The sequence below is a fragment of the Nicotiana tabacum genome, chromosome 19 (assembly GCF_000715075.1).
Source record: "Nicotiana tabacum cultivar K326 chromosome 19, ASM71507v2, whole genome shotgun sequence".
Classification (NCBI taxonomy): Eukaryota; Viridiplantae; Streptophyta; class Magnoliopsida; order Solanales; family Solanaceae; genus Nicotiana; species Nicotiana tabacum.
Window position 1 is genome coordinate 111,503,660 of NC_134098.1, and position 24,505 is coordinate 111,528,164.

At 37.5% G+C, this 24,505-nt stretch overlaps 1 protein-coding gene across 1 annotated transcript; it reads left to right on the top strand.

Moving 5' to 3' along the window:
• The first annotated feature begins 13,249 nt into the window (after nt 1-13,249).
• LOC107761664 (rho GTPase-activating protein 3) lies at nt 13,250-17,784 on the top strand. The gene is made up of 5 exons (XM_016579911.2): nt 13,250-14,237; nt 15,180-15,300; nt 15,394-15,513; nt 16,548-16,778; nt 16,960-17,784. Exons 1-5 carry the CDS (start codon nt 13,816-13,818, stop codon nt 17,479-17,481), a joined length of 1,416 nt encoding a protein of 471 aa, XP_016435397.1. The 5' UTR covers nt 13,250-13,815; the 3' UTR covers nt 17,482-17,784.
• Nucleotides 17,785-24,505: the final 6,721 nt, after the last annotated feature.

Genomic DNA, 24,505 nt, shown 5'->3' on the forward strand with positions numbered 1-24,505 from the left:
AGCTCCGTATAATGATTTTGGACTTAGGAGCGTGTCCGAAAAATTATTTGGAGGTCCATAGTAGAACTAAGCTTGAAATGGCAAAACTCAAAATTTTAAAAAGTTTGATCGGGGGGTTGACTTTTTGATATCGGGGTCGGAATGCGATTCCGAGAGTTGGAACAGCTCCGTTATGTTATTTGGGACTTGCTTGCAAAATTTGACGTCATTCCGGGTTGGTTTGATAGGTTTCGGCAAGAGTTTTAGAAGTTGGAAGTTTTTGAAGTTCATAAGTTCGATTTTTGGTGCGATTTGTATTTTCGGCATAATTTGATGTCATTTGAAACCTCGAGCGAGTTCGTGTTATGTTATGGGACTGGTTAGCATGATTGGGCGGGGTCCCGAGGGGCTCGGGTATGTTTCGGAGTGGTTTCAGACAAAATTGGAGCTGTTTGGACTGCTGTTGCTGAAGTCTGATTTCCTTCTTCGCGAACGCGAAGGGAGTCCCGCGTTCGCGAAGAGGAGTTTGAGGGGCTGATGATTTGTCCTTCGCGAACGCGAAGCTGTGAACGCGAACGCGAAGAAGGAGCAGGGCAAGCCTTCGCGAATGCGGCCCAAAAAACGCGAACGCGAAGAAGAAAATGAAGATAGGGGCCTGGGGTCGTTTGGCCTTCGCGAACGCGAAGCTTGGAACGCGAACGCGAAGGAGTTGGTCAGCTGGTCATCGCGAACGCGACAAAGACTTCGCGAACGCGAAGATGAAATGATGGGGTAGAAGCAGTTGGCCTTCGCGAATGCGACGCTTGTCACGCGAACGCGAAGAAGGATTGGAGGCAGCTGAATTTTGGCCTTCGCGAACGCAAAGGAATGGTCGCAAATGCGAAGAAGATGTATCTAGGAAGAATTAAAAGTCCCAAAAAATGGGGGTTTGAGTTCATAACTCAAAATCAAATTGGGAGGGCTGGGTTAGCTGAGCAAGCATCCGCACATACTGCTAGGGCTGCAAGAAGCTGGGGCCGAGATAGAGGCCGAGGTAGAGGTCGAGGGAGGGCATGTGCTGCGACTAGAGCACCTGTCAGAACAATAGTTGGGGAGCCACTAGTAGCTCCAGTTGGGGGACAGGTACCAGAAGCACCTGTTGTTACCCCAGGACTTCAGGGGACTTTAGCACAGTTTCTAAGTATGCTTGGTACATTAACTCAGGCGGAATTGATCTCTGTTGCACCAAATATTCCAAAGATTGGGGGAGTAGCTCAGACTCCTATCACAACTCTAGAGCAGCAGATTCACGTTGGTCAGGTTTCGGGTGTAGTACCGGTATAACCTGTTATTCCGGTTCGGCCTGAGGTCAGGCCCGAGGCATCAGAAGAAGAACAAAAGAGATTTGAAAGGTTTAAGAAATATGATCCACCAACTTTCAGTGGCACAGCTACAGAGGATGCCCAAAGATTTTCGAAAAATTATCACCGTATTCTCCGCACCATGGGTATTGTGGAAGTGAGCGGAGTTTACTTTACTATATTTCAACTGTGAGGCGCAGCATACCGGTAGTGGCACATCTATGAAGAAGGTAGGCCAGCCGATGCCACACCACCAATTTGGGCTCAATTTTCGAAAATATTCTTGAAAGAGTTTGTTACCCAGACTCTCATAGATGTGTGGCGCATAGAGTTTGAATGGTTGCGTCAGGGCACTATGACAGTGTCAGAATATGCTATCAGGTTCAGTGATTTAGCCCGTCATGCACCTATCTTGGTTCCTACAATCAGAGAACGGGTCCGTAGATTCATTGAGGGGCTCGATTATGATATCAAAATATGCATGGCTCGAGAATTGCAAACTGATGCTTAATTTCAGCAAGTAGTGGAGATTGCAAGGAAGATTGAGGGTGTTTTAGGCAAGGAAAAGGGGGTCTAAGGAGGCCAAAAGGTCTCGAAAATCTGGAGGGTTCAGTGGATTTTACTCTTCAGCTAGAAGCTATTATAGCGGAGGTTCGAGCAGTCGGTCAGCTCAGTCCGCACATCAGAATACTCGGAGTGCTCCAGTTTACAGTGCACCACCGACACGAGATTCTTACAGTGGTTATTTCAGTTATCCGGCACAGACTCAGTACGAGCAGCTGCGGCCTCAGAGGGGTTGTTATGAGTGTGGTAATACTAGGCATATCATGAGAGATTGTCCCAGACTTAGGAGGGGTGGATTTCATCAGAACACTCCAGCTACAAGCTTTATTCCAGTTGATACTCCACATGCACAATCAGCTAGAGGTGGAGGACAGGCGGGTAGTGGGCGCCTAAGAGGTGGAGGCCCGACCCGTTGATTTAATCCCTATGATTTGGCTGAGGCCAATACACCAGATGGTGTCATTACAGGTATGATCCTGATTTTTATTATAGAAGGATATTTTTCTTAATTTGATTCGGTTCTGAATATTGAGGTGAATCCTCCTATTATGCTCCACTTATGAGTGAGCTTCGTAAATTTATGACCCACTTATATGTGTATCCCTGTTGGGAGATTTAAAGATGTGAGCATGTATCTGTCACTTTATTTTTGTGCATCATTGAGGGCTATAAGTCCAAAAATAAAAACAAAAAAAAATTATTATTCAATACAGTGAGTTTAATGTGTTTCGGAATAATTGATTCTAATTTTTATGAATTATGCGCCCTACCGGTATGAGGGTTCATTATATGTTGTGAAGATTGTTTATGAAATATATTGAAAAGAAGAAAGAAAAGAAAGTTGAAATTTCAGTGTGCACAATGTGCAAAATACTGGTGATTCGGATTTGAGGACGAGATCCTCGCATTTTTACATGTTGTGAAATATTTAAATCGGGCTGCAAGCCGCGATGGAAGTTATATAAGGACGAGGTCCTTGTGGTGAAATATTTATGAGTTTAAAATTCTCCCTTGTGAAATTTAATTTGTGCAATAATATTAATAGTGAGTCATGCCTGTTAGGCTTATTTGATAATGCTTGTATATTTTCTGTTCATATTCATCCATTTTTGTGCTGTAAATATTGAATTTTAGCCTATGAGGTGAGTGCCCAGGTGGCGTTAAATGTGACTCATTAATTCGAGTAAGTAATCATGAGGTCTTCATGCCTCACGTTATGTTGTCAGTATTGTGAAAATTCGAAATGAGGTGATGGTTAATATGAGATTAATTGATGATGTTAGAATTAATTATGAACAGCTTTTAAGGCCAGAGATACAGTGATGAGCATACATATGATGTGCTTCATGTCTTGATATCATTATGATCAGGCAATGCTGAGATTAATGTTATTGATATATACCCTGTGGTATTTTGTTGGGTTGTGAATATGTTGTTAGGAGTTGTTTGGGTGTTACTCTAGCAGGTGGATAGGCCCAATTACAGGGGAGACTCTGTCGAAATTTCTGAAAAATTTAAAAGTTAGTAAAATTTGGGGGATTGAGATTTGCAAAGGAAGAGATAAATTATGTTATGTGTTTGAGGGCGAATGATCCTAAGCGGGGAATAATGTATCACCCCAAAGAAAGTTTTGAATTACTTCAACACTATTGAGAAAATTTATATGTGCATAGGCACGAGTTGCTATAGCCAGTTGAGACTAATACTGTGCGTTGTTGTGAGAATTCAGGCATTTTTGGAAATGATTAGAGAGTTAGGAATTTTGCTTTAAAGCTTATAAGAATGGAGAAAAGAAATAATCTCAATTGAGATGGTGTTGCCGGACCTATGTTAAATTGCGAGAATATAAAATCACTCACAAGTATGTGTGCAAGAATATACTCAGTAATTTAAAGTCCTCAAAAAGATTCTTAGCACGTTCGAGGACGAACGTTTGTTTAAGAGGTGGAGAATGTAACGACCTGACTTGTCGTTTTAAGAATTTATGCCCCGTTCAGTGACTTAAGGTTTCCATTAGCCTCGCAATATGTATTATGACCCACGTGTGTGGTCGAGTTTGAATTACGGATGATTCGGAGTGATTTGGGATACTTAGTTCCTAAAAAGGGAGCTTAAGTCTTAGGATTTTGATCGTAGTCGGAACTGTATGAAGATGACTCCGGAATGGAGTTATGTCGGTTCCATTAGCTCCGTATAATGATTTTGGACTTAGGAGCGTGTCCGAAAAATTATTTGGAGGTCCATAGTAGAACTAAGCTTGAAATGGCAAAACTCAAAATTTTAAAAAGTTTGATCGGGGGGTTGACTTTTTGATATCGGGGTCGGAATGCGATTCCGAGAGTTGGAACAGCTCCGTTATGTTATTTGGGACTTGCTTGCAAAATTTGACGTCATTCCGGGTTGGTTTGATAGGTTTCGGCAAGAGTTTTAGAAGTTGGAAGTTTTTGAAGTTCATAAGTTCGATTTTTGGTGCGATTTATATTTTCGGCATAATTTGATGTCATTTGAAACCTCGAGCGAGTTCGTGTTATGTTATGGGACTGGTTAGCATGATTGGGCGGGGTCCCGAGGGGCTCGGGTATGTTTCGGAGTGGTTTCAGACAAAATTGGAGCTGTTTGGACTGCTGTTGCTGAAGTCTGATTTCCTTCTTCGCGAACGCAAAGGGAGTCCCGCGTTCGCGAAGAGGAGTTTGAGGGGCTGATGATTTGTCCTTCGCGAACGCGAAGCTGTGAACGCGAACGCGAAGAAGGAGCAGGGCAAGCCTTCGCGAATGCGACCCAAGCAATGCGAACGCGAAGAAGAAAAGGAAGATAGGGGCCTGGGGACGTTTGGCCTTCGCGAATGCGAAGCTTGGAACGCGAACGCGAAGGAGTTGGTCAGCTGGTCATCGCGAACGCGACGAGGACTTCGCGAACACGAAGAGGAAATGATGGGGCAGAAGCAGTTGGCCTTCGCGAACGTGACGCTTGTCACGCGAACGCGAAGAAGGATTGGAGGCAGCTGGATTTTGGCCTTCGCGAACGCGAAGAAGGTGTATCTAGGCAGAATTAAAAGTCCCAAAAAATTGGGGTTTGAGTTCATAACTCAAAATCAAATTGGGAGCTCGGTAAAAGGCGATTTTTGGAGAGATTCTTGCATGGCTGTTTGGGGTAATTGATTCTTATCCAGTTTTGATTAATTTTCATGATTATGTCTTTGAATCCATCATTTAATTCGGATTTAATGGAAGAAAAATCAAGATTTTTGTAAAATCCTCCAAAAACAAAAATTTAAGATTTGAGGTCGATTTGTTATTGGAATTCGATAAAATTGGTATGGTTGAACTCGTATCGGAATGAGTGTTCGGATTTCATGAAAATTATGTCGGGTTCCGAGAGGCGAGTCACACGTTGACTTTTGTTGACTTTTTGGAATAAATTTTTAAGTCGACGTATTATTATCCGGAATTATTTTTGATGAATTTTAATGAAGTTATACAATTAATTTGGATAGATTTGAACGGCCCGGAGGTCAATTCAAGCAAGAAGGCTATTTTGGAATATCGGCCTAACTTCGAAAGGTAAGTGTCTTGCTTAACCTCGAGTGGGAAAAATTCCCCTTAGGAATTGAGTCTTATGTGCAACTTGGGTAATTGAAAACCATGTACACGAGGTGACGAGTACGTACTTTGTTTATATGTGTAAATTTTATTGAGTTAATGTCTTGAGCATATTGTGTAGTAAATTGGATAATTATTGGCATATATTTAATCATCTACTTGTCGTGCCTAAACTTTTATTGTTGACTCTGTTGTTATATGACAATGTTATATGATTGTTATTTGATTATTTATGAAATTTTGTGAATTTGCTGGCTTGATAATTATTGGAATTTAATTTTATTTTGGATTTTTCCCTCTGCAAATAATTAATTAAATGAGCTTAAGAAGAGGTATTTATATAATTATTGAAAATTTGATCTTTTATGAAGACTTTGCTTTATGTTGAGTAATTTCTATCTCTATTGATTGTTTTTGGGTGTTGTACACATTGTGTGGAGCATTTGGTTATTTGCTGTGAAATTAATTTACTTGGTTGTAGCTTTGAAATTTGGTTGTGACCATTGGGCAAATTGTAATATGAATTGATTTTGTTATGTTGTTGTGATAATTTCCCGTGTAAATTGTTGTGTTGTGTCAATTGTTATTTTGGGGAGATAAGGGTGGCATTTCACCATTGATATTATGTGGTTATAAGGGTGGCATTTCACTGTTGTGTTTGTTCGCTATTGATATTGTCTGGGCGGAGCGATAAGGGTGGCTATAGAAGCGATAAGGGTGGCAATAGGAGCGATAAGGGTGGCTATTGATATTGTCTGGGCGGAGCGATAATGGTGGCTATAGGAGCGATAAATATGGCTATTATCAGGGACGATATGTGATGATGTGGGGTTGTGGTGTTGACAATTTTCATGTGATGTTGTGATTTTCTTGTGTTTATTTTTATACCTTGTGCAACTTGTCTTGTTGTTAGTAAATTGATAATAATCTGATTTATGTTGAAATTGGGAGCCTATGGCTATTGCTAGGCGGTTTATAAAATAAAATGTGGGCACGGGGTGCCGTGAATTGTGATATGAAATGGGAATATTAGCACGTGAATTGTCCGTGCAGTTGTGATATGAAATGAGGGCACGGGGTTCCGGGCAAATATGATGATTTAATTTTGGACACAAGGTGCCGTGAAAATATGAAAATGGGCTGAGACCCGTATTTATGAAAAATATAAAAATGGGCTCAGACCCGTATTTTGATGATTTTGAAATGAGGTGTCACATGGTGACTTTTTAATTGAAAGAATTATATTCAAAATATTTATTTGAGAGGATTTTTACTTAGAAAGTATTATATAAAAGAATTGTATTTTGAAAGATATTTATTTGAGGAAATTGTATTTGGAAAGATTTATTGAAAGAATTATATTTGAAAAATAATTATTTGAGAAAATTATATTTGAAAGAGAGTTATCTGGAAGAACTATGTGAAATACATTTATTTGAAGGGCTTGATTTAATTGGGTATAATTGTGTTTATTAATTGTTGAGTGATAGTAATGGTATTCTTGTTGTTTGTAGTGCGTATCACTGGTTGTTTTATCCTGCCCTTATTATTATTTATTTTTTATTATTTTGTATATTATATTGCACATGTTATTAGACTAGTGAGTATCTTGATTGTACCTCGTCTCTACTCCATTGAAGGAATTGAGGTAAAGTATAACAAATTTGATTAATTATTTTATTTTTTAGGTAAATACATTGCTTATTAGTCTTATTTACTCTAATTACAGCAAGATGATGTAACAGTACCACCACAGAGTAGCTTGCCTGATCTAAACGATGAAGCAAACTGGGAAGTAGAAGACTTGATCGTTTAGTTTGAGATGATTTAAGTTTTAAACTTATTTAATTTGATTTGAGATAGATGTTTTTTTGAATTTATTGAATTTGTTTTGTAATAAGTTTAAACGTGTGGTATTATAATTGTCATATTTAAATACTTCATTTTATTGTTACTTGCTTTTAATTTAGAGGACTTGGACTTTTTTTTAAACTACCCATCAATACCTGGGATGGGATATATTCAACTTCTGACAAAAGCCATATTTGGAGGGGGGCTTGGCCTAACCTCCAATCACAATGCATTGCATACTGTAAACGTAAATTACCTTAGCTTACAGAAAAGTTTGCCTTGTCATACCTTAGCCTAATGCTAGGTAGCTGCATTATATCTAGCTGGTAAGATCCTACTACAGTTCTAGGCAATAAAGCCAGTCAAAATACATACAAGGATCAATTAATCTAGCTGCAAACTTCGCCAAACTATCAGTAGTCTAGTTCGCTTCTCTAAAACAATGAGAAACAGTGCAATTTAGCTGGAGAATATTCTGCCTCAATGCATCAATTGAGTCCTTCAGTTTCAAGTTAGTCCCTCAGTTAGATTAGAAGCAGCTTTGGCCAATCAGTCCGCCACTTGGTTTGCTTCTCTTAGGCAGTGACTAATTATGATATGTTCATTATCGGTGTAGCAAATGATATCTTCAAGCTCTCGTCTCAATTTGTTGTTTTGAGTTCCTCTTTGCCTGATCATGGTACAGATAATTAAGGAGTCCATCTAAAATATAAAATTGGGAATCCTTTGGTTTATACACCATTTAGCAGCAAACTTAACAGCTAAATTTAGAGGACTAGCAAACTTAACCCTATCTTTAACCCCTACCTTTAACGCTCCTCAAACAAACTGTACAATATCTTGTCCCGACATACAAGAGCCCATATCTGTTCCTCCTCTCTTTCTTAGTACTCTCTCCCTATTCTATCTTTCTATCTCTATCTTTCTATTTTATTATATCCAAGCCACTGCCGGAGGTTAATGGTTTAATAATTTATAATAAAAAAAAATTAATTTACCAGATAGTCGCGATTGATGTATGAATCTTTCATAATCACTTCAAATATTGAATTATACTCTTCCTTGTTATCATCGGAAGATGAGTAAGATATGGATCATTTGGCAGAACTGGGAGAGGGTTCCATAGTTGGTTTTCTAGGGTTTGTGTAATAGAGTGTGTGTGTGTTTATGTCTTTAGGGTTATTTGGATCAATGTGTATATATACACTGCCAACCGTTCGAAAAGGCATATTTGACCATAAACTTTAGTAAAATACATATTTGGAACCTAATTAAAATGTGTATTTTGCATATTTAGTCCCCTTGTAATGTTAATTTGGACATCAATTGTTAGAATTGGGAACTAATTAGCAATTTAATTATAAAATATTTAAATTAACCATTGACTAATATGGTTATAGTAATATGGTCTATGCTAATTATATTGTTGTGATTCATAGTAATATTGACAGTATATATAATAACCGTTTATATTAAGGTCATACGTATCTGCCTATAGCAACCATATAAATCCATTGACTAATAAGATTGAACCTATGCTAATTATATCGTTGTGATTCATTGTAATATTGACCGTTTATATAATAGCCGTTTATATTAAGGTCATGTGTATCGACCTATAACAACCATATAAGTCCATTGACTAATAAGATTGAACCTATGCTAATTATATCGTTGTGATTCATAGTAATATTGACTGTTTATATAATAGCCGTTTATATTAAGGTCATACGTATCGACCTATAGCAACCATATAAGTCCATTGACTAATAAGGTTGTAGTCATATAACCTATGGTAATTAGATTGTTGCGCTTCATAGTAGATCAGTGCGCTTCTTCCAAAGAGTATCTGTGTCTATCTTCCTCCTATTTCGGTTAAAACAATGCTTCAATGTAATGGGAAGGAGTGGGATGTGACTCTCACAAGTGGTGTTCGGAGAAGACTCATTAATAGGTGAAAACAATTTGTTGTCGACAATAATCTGAAGAAAGGGAGTGTTCTTCTCTTTGAATTAGTTGAGGCTAAATCAGGGGCTGTGATCTTCTCTGTTGAAGTGCTAGGATAACCTAATGCTTAGCTTGATATGTGCTTCTCTTTAGTTATATGTACTGACTTCAAATGTATCAAAGTAAACATGTTTATGGATTAATATGAATATTCCTTATAATATTGTTTGTGTTATTTCTATTTATTATTGTTATATTTATTTATTTTAAGAAGACTACCGGTTTAAAAAATAGCCAATTAAAATTAGAAATTATTTAATATATGTTTAGTGCAGAAGTCCCCCTTTTCTTTTCTATCATTTTACAACCAAGAACAAGACTAGGAAGATTTTTTTTTTAAAAAAAAAGTTTAAAAATCGACATTAATTTGCTCATAGAGAAGTGGAAAAATCAACACGAAAAATCAAAAATTGTATTTACCAATACAAAATTTTGGAGACCAATCTGTTATTAGTTAGAATTTAACCACTAAAACATAAACCTAAACCTAAACCTAAACGAACCTAAACCAAAAGAGAACCTAAACCTAAACCTAAACCTAAACAAGGATCATAATCACTCAAGTCTTGTAAGGTTAAGACTATGAGATAAAACCTATGAAGTGCACTGCCACTATATGGCAAAAGTTTTTAAAAAAAAAATCCAAAATCTGTATAGGCGGATAGATAAAGACGAGCTTCTATAATTAATTGTATTCATAGAGGAGAGTAATGGTAGCATGGAGGAATGTAATTGTGCATAGAGGAGTGAAATTGACTACTGAAAAATGTAGTGGTTGCATGGAGGAGTGGAAGGGGCTACTGGGAAGTGTAATGGATGCATGGAGGAGTGGAGGTGGCTGCTGGGATGTGTAATGTCCGCATGGAGGAGCGGATATGACTACTGGAAAGTGTAATAGTTGCATAGGGTCTCTACAAAGAGACTTTAAGTCCTATTGGGAAGTGAAATAGTTATTATCACTCTACCTATATATTTTTCGAAAAATATGCTAACCCTACATAAAACAAAAAAACTGAAATTACTACTACATCTAAGCATAACGATGGATAGGACTCCGACCAAGAAAGCTGTTGAACAACCACTCCATGGTTCGCCCGTTAGTTATAATATTTTGTACCAAGATCTTAAGCGTGACTTTACTAAGCTGAAGCGTGAGGTTAATGGATTGCTTGAGAGGGTGGTTCGTGACTCAAGCATTGATTATCTAAAAAGTGTGATGTTGGAGGAGCATCTTCTAACTTCACTCTATACTATGCTTGACGATATGCCCACACCATCCCTCCAGAATTGAGCTAAGAGAAATTCTATCATTGTTATCACTAGTGATACCGAATCCGCCTCCAAGACCATCAAGTCTCTTTCTGTGACCCAGAATATTGAATAGTCCATGCATTATGAAGTTTTATCTTAAGTTGTCTTTTTTGCTTATGGTGATGTTTTTTAGTCTATGAAGTTGTCTACCCCTTATGGTGATATTTTTATTGATCTTATTATGTTTTGGTGATGTTATGAAGGTTCATATTAATGAAACTATTATTATTATTATTATTATTATTATTATTATTATTATTATTATTATTATTATTATTATTATTATTATTATTATTATTATTATTATTATTATTATGTCTTTGAATCTTTTTGTTTTATGATCGTTTGATTCAAGTTAACAAAACAGTCCTATTGTCTTCAACATTGCAACTGTTCGTTTGATGCCTAATGTAATCAAAGTACTAAGAGTAACATTTATAAAGATTAATCAAGTCCCTTAAAGGTGATCAATTTTCTGCCAAATTAATATAGTACATTGAACTTGAAGATAGTTGAATCTTTTAAAGGAAAAAGTTTTTTATACCAACCTTGGACAGTAGGAATTAGGGATTGTTTGAATCAACCTTGGACAATAGGTTTTTACACCAACCAAGGATCGTTTGAATCTTTTTTATTTTTACACCAACCTTGGACAGTAGGAAAATATATTGTCAAGAAATTTATGAATATAGACAAAACATATGAAGCAAACTTCCCAAGTTCTTGTCAAAAAAAAGTAGTTTTTTTAGAGATGAAACAAATAGTGTCCAAAACCTGACATTACTACAATTTTCAAGAATCAAACAAATGTGAAAAGTTCATCTAACATTCCAGACAATGTCCAAAATCTGATGAATATCATGAAACAATGTAGTAAGGATTAAAACAGGTGCAAAATAAATCTAACGCTTATAACTACTTAACATCTAGTCAGTAGATGATAACACTTCGACACTTAGAACTAAACTTTTCAATTAAGATCCAACAATATAGACAAAACATTTCATAAGGGGAAAAATACTCTTATTAATAATCAAACTGAACAATTTTCTGATATCTTCACTCCTACAAACATTCTAGCTAACAACACAGATGATATAACACTTGCTCCATTATCATCTTCAACCCTACACCACTTTCATCTACAAACGAACTTGAAGATGGTTCTTCACTGTCAACATTTTCTTCTTGGAATTCATTGAATGCTGCTATGGCTTCATCATAAGATTTGTAAGACTTGAAGATGCTTCCTTTGAAACCTATAACCATAGGAGCACACTCACACCAAGAGTTGTATAATTCGGGCCTTTTACCACGAAATACCACATACACCTTCGATGCCGATATATTATCAGCTTGAGATCCATTTCTAAACTCATTGAACGCTGCTATGGCTTCATCATACGATTTGAAGGCCTTAAAGAAGCTACCCTTGATACCAGTAACCATAGGAGCACACTGATGCCAAGAGTTGTATAATCTAGGCCTCTTACCATGAAATACAACATAGACTTTCGAAACTTTGTTCCTCTTCCCGTTCCCCATTCCTTAATCTAACCCTAAGAAAGATAAGAGATGAAGAAGGAGAAAACAAAGATAGAAAAATGGGGGCTGGAAAAGCTTCTTAGGTGAAGCACTATATATTAAGTGTTTAGGGTTAGAAAGTGACCAATGCAAGATAAATACCAGTAGTTTAATTAATTTTTATATGTATTTTATCTAGTATATTATGTGTATATTTTAGTGTATTTCGTTTAATTGGTATAGTATATGTATATTTTAGTGTTTAATTAGTATAGTATATGTATGTGTGCTTTATGGAAAATGATGTAGCATGCATCTTGGGAAGGTAAGACAATTAAACTAGTGAGAGAGAATTGTTTGAAAAAAATTAAATTAAAAAAATAATTTGCAAAAGGGTATATATGGAAATCGAATATGCACAAATATCCGTTATGCCCTCAAAGGCCATGCGAAATTATCATAATATCCCCATTTTGGACATTTGGGCCATTCTTAGTATGGCCAAATATATTTTTCGTATGCTTTAACCCCTTTTTCTGGTGAAACATGTTAATTAATGCTTTTAGCTGAGTGAGGAAATAAAGGGAAATAAGGGGAGAAAAGAAGAACATCGAATAGTATTATTATTGTTATAAAATAAAGACAGTAAAATAAATATAAATATAGAGAGAAATTGATATATTATTCAAACTTCAAACTTCTGTACATAATGAACTGAATTCTCCTCTATTTATATAAGAAAGGAAGCTGTTGTGTAAGCTGCTACTGCAAGCTGCTACTCTAAGCTGTTGTGCCAGATATAGATAATTTTCTACCATAGGTAATATTTATCCATAACGGAGTACCGAAAAGATAAGTTTCTTCACGAGGCTTATTTCCAATAGAGTACTAAATAGATAAACATATTTACGGCGGAGTCTCATATGGATAAGTTTCTTCAGGAAGTTTATTTACAACGGAGTACTAAATGAAGATTAATAATATAATATATTTATAACAACTATTACTATTATTTATTCAATCCCGGTGAGTAGTAGTACTATTTATTTACTATTCTCTAATTTTGAAAGAATTGGGTCAAAATTACATGAATCTAATATTGTAAATTCCAAAGATAATGAAAATATAACTACTGCAGAAAAAAGAAAAAATATGTACCAGTGGTGGCGTCTACCTTCTCCGGCAGCTTTCACACGGTGGCCCCCTCACAGTCACCGGCCGGTCAAACTCAAACACAAAAGGAGTTTGTATATATGTCCCTGCCATTTCCAGGTAGGTCACGAGCTGATGATACAAAAATCCAAAAAGACAGAGCAATATAATAATGCGTTGGTGTCCCCCCTTCCCTTACCCCTATACCCAATCCATCTATCGCTCTCATTCCAACTATTCCTATTCACTCACTCTCATGTCCATAATAATTGTCCCCTCTATCCTTCATCTCCTTCACAAGCAAAGCAACCCCTCTTACCCCTTGTCAGTTCCATCATTACTAATTCTTCGTATTAATAATGCATGTATATTATCCTATTTACACTTTTTCGTAACCTCTCCCCCATCTTCGTTCCTTTGTTCATATAATTGAGCAAATTAAATTCAGTTCTTATACTATTCTGCTGCTTGGAATTAGTTAATTCTCAATGACTCGTCTGTTGCGATCCAAGTCGTATACATTTGGCCGTGTCTCTGCTTCCAACTCCTCTGTTCTAGACTTGTCCCCTCGCTGCTCCTCTCTCTATGACTACGAAGAAGTAGGTGATGAGGAAGAAGGGGAAGATGGGTTTTTAAGTCCGGAACAGAGGCAACGGAGTCGGGTTCGGGCTGCTGGTGGACGTCAGAGCAATCATAACAACCCCTCTCCAATTCTGGCGGTAGTTGTGGCGGCGCTCCGGAAGTCGCTGGTGACTTGCAGTGTGGATAGAGATGACGTGGCTAACATGGACATTGGATGGCCCACCGATGTCTGCCACGTTTCTCATGTCACCTTCGATCGCTTCGATGGCTTCCTTGGCCTCCCTATTGAGCTCCAGCCTGAAGTCCCCCGTAAAGTCCCCAGCGCAAGGTTCCCCCCTTAAATTTCCCTCTTCTATTTCTTATCCCAATATGCCTCATTCCATTCCTAGTATTATAATTTATTTTCCATTTAATTTTAATGACCAAGGAGGTGAGTTTATCTTGCGGTAAGATGGGGTAGTGGTACAGGGTTTACCTAGATCTGGAAACTACATTTTCATTAATTTATCTAACTTACAGCCGATGAACAACAAATTGAGTGTGAGTAAACGATATGGAAGTAGAACCTGAGGGAAAATCATTTTATCAGTTTTTAAATGAAATAGGACCGAACAGAGTGGAATCTGTATTACGCATTCCATATAGTTGATCCGAATCAGTTTAAGACTGAGTATATTTGATTGAGTGATTGATATACTAGATCTAATGCAGGGCCACAATAACTTTGCTGAATCTGTCTTACATGCTTTATCTTGCTGTTAAAGTTGATATACATAAATAACCAGCTGCGTGTAGTATTCCTTCTTATCTATTAGTACCTCAGTAGAGAGAATTGCTCAATTGATACTTTCCATCGTAAAGAAAACAATTAAAAAGGGCAGCCGGGTGCACTAGCTCCCACTATGCGCGGGCCGGGTTCAGAGAAGGGCCGGATCACATTGATTCTTATGTACATAGCGTTACCTTGCATTTCTACAAGAGGATGTTTCTGCGGCTTGAACCCGTGACCTCATGGTCACACGGCGGCAACTTTTATCGTTGCGCTCCCTTTCATCATAAGGACAGAGTTTCATGATATTATAGATATATTTTGTTCTACTGTCATCAAGGCTGCACATTAAAATTTGCTATTCAGATTATTTTTTTCTGTCTCTACTAGTGGTTGCACATGTTCACCTGACTATTGCCGGAGCTTTTGGTCTTGCTCATTTCTTGTGCAGATTCCTTATGCTGAAAGCTTGTAGTTCTCACATTTTAATTGTACTTGCAGTGTAAGTGTATTTGGGGTTTCTGTCCAGTCAATGCAATGTTCATATGACCTTAGAGGAAACAGTGTGCCAACAATTCTTCTTAAACTGCAAAGTCATCTGTATACTGAAGGAGGCCTGCAAGTATTCCTCTTTCTTTGTACTTGAATAATCTAAAATGTCGTATTAAAATTAGATGTGCTGAAACTTGCATTCTTTTCGGCATTTTGGTTGAAGGCAGAAGGAATATTCCGGATAAATGCTGAGAATAGTCAAGAAGAAACTGTGAGGAGCCAGCTGAATAGAGGCATTGTTCCATATGGAATTGATGTTCATTGTTTGGCCGGATTGATTAAGGTAAGCTTTAACATATGCATCCTTCATCCATCTTTATTTGTTGCTGCATTCTTTAAGTTGAAACTAACAACTAGCATAGATGCTAGCAAGATCCTGAAGCTCTGAAGTAAACTAAAAGGCAAATTTAAATCTCCACCTTTGCTATGCTTAGCCTGTTTAAGTACTTTCCCAGTCTATTCTCGCATATATGTTAATATGCTAAATAGTGTATGGAAAAAAACAAGTTTGACCTTTGGAGTCCATTACAAGATAGATTAAGGAAAACAATAGGCAGATCAAAGATTTGGCATAAAAGTTACTGGGTCTGGGCAAGAATGAGAAATCAAAAAGATGTTATAAAACTTACATGCATTTACCCTTTTGTTTACTACATCATTCTTGTGCAATTTTTGGAAGTGAACAACAATAACAACATACTCATGTATTCCGGGGAATTTTTGGAAGTGAACAAATCATGACATTGGTCAATTAAAAAAGATACATCTTGAACACAAAGGAAAACAAAGATGAGTGTTCTAGGTGCTTTCTATAGGATTATTGTCCAGAGGAGCATATCGTAGGTCTTAGTTTCTCTTTTCCAATGAACTCTTTCTGTACATGAGGTAAATGCACTACTTATTGCTACTGTGTCAAGATCCTATATAAATTTATGCTCGTCAAGACTGTTCCTTGATGAAAAGCTTATTAAACTTCTGTCTTACACAGGTTTCTTAGTATCATATATGGCTTGTCATTCTGTGCTCTGGTTGGTAAATCCATTCGTGGTTATTGTGTTAATCTTTTGGTTATAATACCACTAAGCTAGATCTGAACTGCCTTTATTTCTTGAGAAAAGTAGCCCTCGTATAATATAATTATCTCAGGGGCTGGAAAAGTACACCGAAATAGTGTTTTGTGGCTACTTAAATTTTGTTTTCAGATAGACCCCTTAAATGACAATGTAAACCCTAATTCAATGACAATCTACTTGGCCCAGAAATAGTCTTTATCACTCTTAGAAAATTGATGAGCAAACACTTTCCATATGTCTCCAGGCATGGTTTAGGGAGCTGCCTACAGGTGTACTAGATTCTCTAACCCCGGAGCAGGTGATGCACTGCAACACTGAAGAAGACTGCACCCAACTTGTGAACTTACTTCCTCCAACTGAAGCTGCACTGCTTGACTGGGCAATCAATTTAATGGCAGACGTTGTGCATAATGAACATTATAACAAGATGAATGCAAGGAATATTGCCATGGTTTTTGCTCCAAACATGACTCAGGTACTTGAGAACTTTTCAATAGTGTAGCTTTTACTTATTATGTTTTCCTTCGCAAATGCATGTTTGATGGGAACTGAGATCAGAGGGTTAGTTTTACCCAAATGTCTAAATTGGGAATGATATGGTTGTCCTTCGGTAAATTGTGTTTCATATACTAATAATGGGATAGTAAATCTTGCAGATGGCTGATCCATTGACTGCACTGATTCATGCAGTCCAAGTCATGAACCTCCTTAAGACACTCATTATGAAGACCCTTCGTGAAAGAGAAGAATCACATGTGACATGCCAAATACAGTCGTCATGTGCTAATATTTCCAGTTGCATGGTAGATTATGTGGATGGCTATTCTTGTGAAAAACAAAATGCTGGTAAACTCTCAAGAAGTGCCACGTTAGACAGAACAGAATGTGAGTCGGGGGAGCAATTCTGGAACTGTAAGAGTACAAGTGATGCTGGAGAGGAATGTGATTCTGTTGTGAGGACCTCTCCAGTTGCTCGCAGAAGACAAACACTAGAGAGTAGGTTTAGAGAGGGATTTGACACTGAGGAGGGTGAGAACACAATGATTAGACTTAATTTAAGGAAGGGAATGCAAAAGCTATACAGGCATCCTGTATTTCAACTGAGTAAGCCAGTGAAGAAGAGCAGACTTATCGGGACTGTAAATAGTAGGAGAGGAGGTGGAGAAGCATTGGCATGAGATGGGTGACCTCAGGATGGGATCTGTTATCTCTTTGATCGTTAATATTTGCTGCAGTTTGTACTAATATTGGCATCAGTAATGTTTGATCCATAATCTAGTGAGAGAAGCATTTTATTTGTAGAGTGTTCCAGGTACTAACTTGTAGTTTGATGAACATATTGATGAAGATGTGCTTCAGAGTATAATTTGTTACTTCATTTGCCAGCTACCCTAGAGCAACAACAGCATTAGGGGAATTATGTATACTTGGTAATGTTGGACTCTAATATTAGAAATGAGCAGAAAGCAGTATTGTTTACATTTAAAGACTCCTAGTATTTGGTGCATTTTGGCAAAGAGCAGGTGTATGCATACAAAATTTATTGGATTTAAATTCAATAAAATAATTTGGACTATATATTAGATATGTTAGTCCAACTAAGTATTATGAACTAATATAATTAGATTAATTATATAAGTCCAAATATATATGGATTAAATAAATAAGTCTTAATCCATTGGGCTAGCCCATTTAGATGGGCTAAGCCCAAGATGACATCTTCCTAGAGGCCCAGTTTGGTGCCACGTGTCAAATGACGTAGCACGCCAAGTCAAGCGGAAGAGCCAATAGGATCGTGCCACATGTCAAAATGACAAGGCATGTCAAGTCACATTAAAAGGCTAATGAAATCGCGCCACGTGTGCAAGTGACATGTTATGACCAATCAAATGCGGCCTTGTCACGCTTCGATTTGATTGGTCGGAAAGAGTTTGTTCTTATCATAACTTTTTCCTCCTACAACTATAAATAGGGGTCTTCATAACCCAGAAAAGACACCAGATGTTATAACAAGAAGCAAGAGAGAGCTCGTGGATCAAACGCCGCAAATTTCTCTACAAGTTTCAAGCTTCAAGCAATCATGTTCAAGTTCAAGAAATTAAGTTCAAGCTCAATAACGAAAAATAAATCAAGATTCAAGGAGTACGAGTTCAAATCAAAGTTCGTACTAGTTGAATTCAAGATCATCGTTCGTGGCAACAACTACATATTTAAGATCAAGCTCAAAGACCCTTGGATTTATTTACTATTGGAAAGAAGAATGAGAGAATTCATAGAGATTGTACACTCATATTATTTGAAATCAAATACTGCGATTGTTGCAATATTTTCAGTCTTGATTTTATTTTATCGGCGCAAATTTATTGTCTACAAATTCTGGCACGCCCAGTGGGATAATCTCTACCTCTCATCTCAACTTTTCAATCACCAAAGTTCAAGAACGTCGAAATGGCTTCAAAGAAAATAAACTCAAGATCAACATCCACCAAGGCTGCTAACTCCAAGTTTTATGCTAATGTGGAAAGCATCCTCGATGTTACCTTTGGAAGCTTTGGACCAGTTACGAGGAGAAAAGCAAGCTGTTTAGGACAACAAGCACTCAAGTGTCATCTGCATCAACCCCTGTTTTCAGATCTTCATCCTCAAAAGGAGCAAGATCCTCTACGAACGTACCCAAATGAGGAAGCGATATTGTTGAAAAGATCAAGATAACTCTAGCTCTTCTTGACCTCTCCAGATCGAAGAACTCTGTTGTGAAGGAAGATGATGATATGTGAAGTGATGGGTCTTCCCCACTTACACGGCATAACGTGAGCCATTCGAGAATCAATTTGTGTGACAATCCATGCTATTCCCCATCATCTACAACAATCATGCAAGCCATAGTGACAAACACTTCATCTGTAGAAGAGCAGTTGGAAAACTTAACGGAAGTAATCGCTGGCTTGACCCAGCGCATGCAAAATCAAGATGCTAGAATTGACAAGCTAACAGACAGGGTGGGAATCTTGATGGAAAAAGAATCCACCCATGCACCTGGCAAACTCCCAGAAGTTCAAGAGATTGATCTTCCCCCACGACAAGTTGCATCTACTAAGAAAATTCTAGTCTCAACGGAAGGGATGATTCCAATCAATAAACTAAAGGAGTTCATTGAAGGGACTATAAAAAACAAATATGAAGTTGCTTCTAAGCCTTCCTTTACCTACGCAAAGCCGTACACTTCAAGGATCGATATGTTGAAGATGCCTGCTGGCTATCAACCTCCAAAATTTCAACAGTTTGATGGCAAAGGCAATCCAAAGCAACATGTGGAGCACTTCGTTGAGACATGCAACAATGCTGGGTCTTATGGGGATTACCTCATCAAGAAGTTTGTCCGCTCATTAAAAGAAAATGCTTTTGATTGGTACACAAACCTCGAGGCTGAATCTGCTAATAGCTGGGATCAACTAGAGCAAGAATTCCTCAATCGCTTTTATAGAACGGGATGTACTGTGAGTATGAAACTTACAAATACTCGTCAATGAAAGGGTGAACAAGTTATCGACTTTATCAATCGTTGGAGGAATGCAAGCCTCAATTGCAAAGACAAGCTTAGTGAAACTTCGGGCATAGAGATGTGCATCCAAGGCATGCATTGGGGACTACGCTATATCTTGCAAGGTATCAAGCCAATCACATTTGAAAAACTTGCGACGCGTGCCCATGACATGGAGTTCAGAATGGCCTCCGCTGGAAATGAAAGGTTGCCCATCTATGAGCCTCGCAAAGGGAACGACAAGCAAGAAGTCAGGAAATGGAGAAAGTTTGTACCCAAATCTAAAAACAAAGAAGCTATGAACGTCAACACTATCGCGCCCCGTTTTCCCCGCGAGATAGCGGGCTTCGACATGTGACAACTCTTTTAAAGGAAGGTAATTAAAAGAGGAGAGTCGCCACCTAACAATTTTTAAGGTGCGTTAGGGCACCTATTATGCAGATAACTCTGTTTTAACTAGTTCGCGTCACCAAAGATCGGGTAAGGGCTCAAGTTACCTCAAAGAGAAGGTGTTAGGCACTACTCGAGGTCTACAACTGTAGGTCCCGGCCGAAACTTAAGATTATGTGGATTAAGATTAAGATAGGTGATCAAATAAACAAAGGAAATTAAGAAGTCAAAGAACTTTATTACAACATCAAATCTTAGTGCGATTATAGGGATACACTAATTTAGATCTAATAACATATAAAGAGGAGGGGGGGGGGTCCTAAGTTTTTTAGCCTAAAGGATCACCCCGTGTAACATAAATAATACTTCGTAACTCCCTCAAGATGGGGTGTTACTCATATTATTCAGCGGGCACAAACTATCATCTCCTGCTACCCGATTACTATGTTAAAGTTGTTACCTAAAAGCGTTCTAATTCAATTATAGGTCGTACCCTATGCGTGCACTACCCGTACCATACCTATGGTTTAGGAGGGAATTTGACCTCTATTTAGGGTGGTTCTACACTTAAACTTAGGCTGCTCAAAATGATAAAACTAGGCGACATACAAAATATTTTGGACTTCAAATATGGCAATAAAGGGGGCTCAAATTTGCCTCTGCATTTAAGCAGTAAATGTACGCAAACACATATGCCAATCAGGAATCTGCAGAATCCTATAGACATGCTTTCTAGGCGATCAAAGTATGCAAGTAATTTCGGATGCAGGATATAGCTTATAGACAGAATCATGTGGGTATCATAAGTTAATTGTTGAGAGTTTTAAGTTACCAATCCTATATGTGCGATGCCTAAGTGATCTATGCTATTGGGTATAAAAGATTCTGCTAGGGAAAGAGTCCCAAAATTATTCGTACAACGTGCATGAAGCAGTGTTTGAATGGTCTAGCATTAACCAATTATAACGAGCAGTTATTTCCTATCGGCAGGATCTCTAATGCATAGTACTTCAAAGCTTATTTTATTTATACTTAGTCCTATAAACAAGATTTCTAATGATGAATGTGGTACAATAGCAAATGAAGTGGTCAAAATCCTATAGGCATGATTTCTAGTGAATAACTGAAGTGAATTGTAGGAAAATTCATTTGTTCCTATAGGCAGGTTTCTAATGCGGTTGAAGGAAGTCATGCAAATTGAAAGAGTGCTCACTTCCTATAGGCATGCTGTCTATAAACACGTAGCAGTAGACATAGCATTTGAACTCATGTCTAATAGTAAACAAGTAATGTGTGTGTGTGCTCCCCCTAATGTCATGATCTCTACAGTGCTCATGTAATCGAACAACACATATAGCAAACATATTACCAAGTCCTATAGGCATGTTATCTACCCATTTTGCATGTTAGTATTAGAATCTACCCCATTCCCTTTCAGTAACACCCCAATCGTTTATACAAATATTATTATTATAGACCCAAATTAATAATAATGTAGTAATATTACATGAAAATAGACAGGCCTATAGCAGGCCCAAATAGAATAACTAAATGCCCAGCCTTACTGGGCTTTCAAAACTTCTGGCATAGCATACTTAGGCCTTCAACAAAGAACCACACGATCACAGGTCCGTAGGGGAGTTCAGACCCCTTTCAATGAGCCATAACACTAAGTGTTGCACCACTTGGAACAACCAATATAGATATACAGTACATGACAGGGAAATAGAGTATTAGGGATAGTTTTGGAGGTTGAGAGAATGACTAGGACCAAGCCCTAGTGTGTCAGAGTTCACAAGGTCCTCAATTGGACCCCAAGCAGTGCTCACACTAGGGAGGTCGACAATAGAACCTATATAGACTTGGCTTTCAACCGGCTAAGAATGAGAATTCAGAATAGCATGAGTAGCAAATAAGGAGAGTGGATAGTGATAGAGGGGCAGAAATTTATAAGTACTACACCAAGTTAAGCATACAGAGCAACTAAGCAGGCCAATAGGTTCAGCAAGACAACAAAGCACCACATAGATAGTCTCATATTGAAAAAAATTTGGGAAGCAATAGGTTTGCAAGATATACATAGATTATCATTCAACCAATCGAGACCAAAAAGGTTTGGATTAAGCTAAGCATGCATCTTAGGGTCATACTAATCAGTATTTAGACATTGTGATAAACACTGGAAGAGGCAAGATATCAAATGAATAAAAACAGACTAGAAAACATATTAACATGGAAGCAAGATCATAGTTGAGGCAAAATGGAATGTTTATCTTAAAATCCCAAGTGATGCTAGGGATCAGGATAGCAAGGAAAACATGTTTAGAGTAAACCTCAAAGCAGTGTTCCATATAGTTGCGGCTAGTACACAAAGAACAGTCAATCAGACACAAGACTCAGTACTAAATGATTCATTCAAAGTAAATGGAGGTTTCCATAGAGTTGTAGTAGTATCCAAAGCAAGGTATGAAGAAATTCTATAACTAACAACATATAGTCACAACAGTAAGATTCAGATCAAAATACGCATGCATTGAAACTCAAAACTGAAACATATTCGGATGCTAGAGGTACAGAACTGATTCCACAAGAAAACAAAGAACCAACATAGAAGTGCAGACCATAGTGAAGAACACATACCAGCCTAACACAAACTAAGGACAAAGCAGTAAACTATCTTATGTATTCAACTATCATAGGATGACAAAAGAGTATTGGACATTATCATAACAGTGCAATATCAGGGATTCACAACTAAGTCATACTTATATAGTGCAAACACATATAGGCACGCAAAAGGAAAGAAAGAAAATTAACATTGCAAGGGTTAAAAACACTAACCAGTAGCAAAATTATACGAGCAAAAGAATAGTAAAGAGTTTAATAGCAAGAACCCCAGATCTCCGATGCTTCAGAGTTCACAAGAGCCTCGAGAAGGGCTCATAGCAGTGCTTGCACCGGAGGAGGTCGTTTAATGGCCTTGGTTTTCAGCCGGCCCAGAATTCAACAGTTTCACAAAATATTCAAGTGTAACAGAGTGAATGAGTAAGTGAAAGAGGAGAAAAATGAGAATAATAGCAGTGATTAGGTGATTCCCCCCGGTCTCTCCAAGGGGTTTTAGGGGAGGGGTTTATATAATAGCAGATTTAACACATAAAATAGGGAACACGATAAATTAAACATAGAATAAGGAAAATATGGCATGCTAGATCAATTAGAGTCAATTTAGGGCAAATAATACATAGAATAGGAAGTTCAGTAAATTAACGGAGAATAAGGAAAAATAACATGCGAATAACACTTAAAATAAGGGAATGCAATAGATTGAACAGAGAATAAGGAAAATGTTGGTCACACACGAGAAAGGGAAGAGTATCAGTCGAAAATCAGTAAAGGAAAAAAAAGAAAGTCTCAAACCCTAGTTGGGACCGACGACTTGAATCGAATCAATAATGCAAGAATCGTTCAATATAACATGTATATAGACGAAAAATCGTCCAGATCTTCACAGAATCAAAGTAAATCGGTCCGTTCTTGAGAAGTAGTTCTTGCCAAAAATAGGGCAAGAACTAAGTAACACCATAAACACGCATATAATGATAGAGTATCACAAAATAGGTAAGTAGATCATGGATTGATTCCATGTTTGAGTCGGAATCAGAGAGGATTAAGGGTTACGACGGCTAGGGTTTAATCAGAGAAGAAGAGAGATGAGAGAGGCAGAGAGAATAGGGGCGACGTCTCAGGGGAAATGGGGTTAGGGTTTTTGCGTTAGGGTTAATTAAAAGGGGTTGGTTTATTAGGGGCCGTTGATCATGTGAGATCAACGGACAAGATGAGAGAATGGGGTTGGGCGGGTTATTTAAACGGGTATGGGTAGTGGGTTGCTGGGTATTTTAAAAGGGGTATTTTAGTTTTGGGCTTAGGGTAATTGGGCTAAGGTTTGGGTAGATTGGGCTAAGGTCTGGGTAGTATTGGGTCCGAAAAATAGGTAAGAAATTGGGCTATTAATTAAATACCCCAAAAGTTATCAAAATAATTTATGGAAAATGCTTAATAAATGAATGCAAATATTATTTATGCACTGAAATGATTAAAATAATAACTTTGTATTATAAAAATATAAATTTGCTATTTTGACATAAATAATATAGAATAAAGAGCCTTTATGTATGAATATAGGCAATTATTGCAAAATTAGATAAATAGTGTAAAAATGCTAATGTAATTATATGAAATGAAATAAAATATTTGAAACATATATTTTATGT

Coding starts and splice junctions, on each gene's coding strand:
- LOC107761664 (XM_016579911.2), top strand. CDS start 13,816: ATGACTCGTCTGTTGCGATCCAAGTCGTATACATTTGGCCGTGTCTCT. Junction 15,301..15,393: donor ATACTGAAGGAGGCCTGCAA/GTATTCCTCTTT, acceptor TTTTGGTTGAAG/GCAGAAGGAATATTCCGGAT. Junction 15,514..16,547: donor GTTTGGCCGGATTGATTAAG/GTAAGCTTTAAC, acceptor ATATGTCTCCAG/GCATGGTTTAGGGAGCTGCC.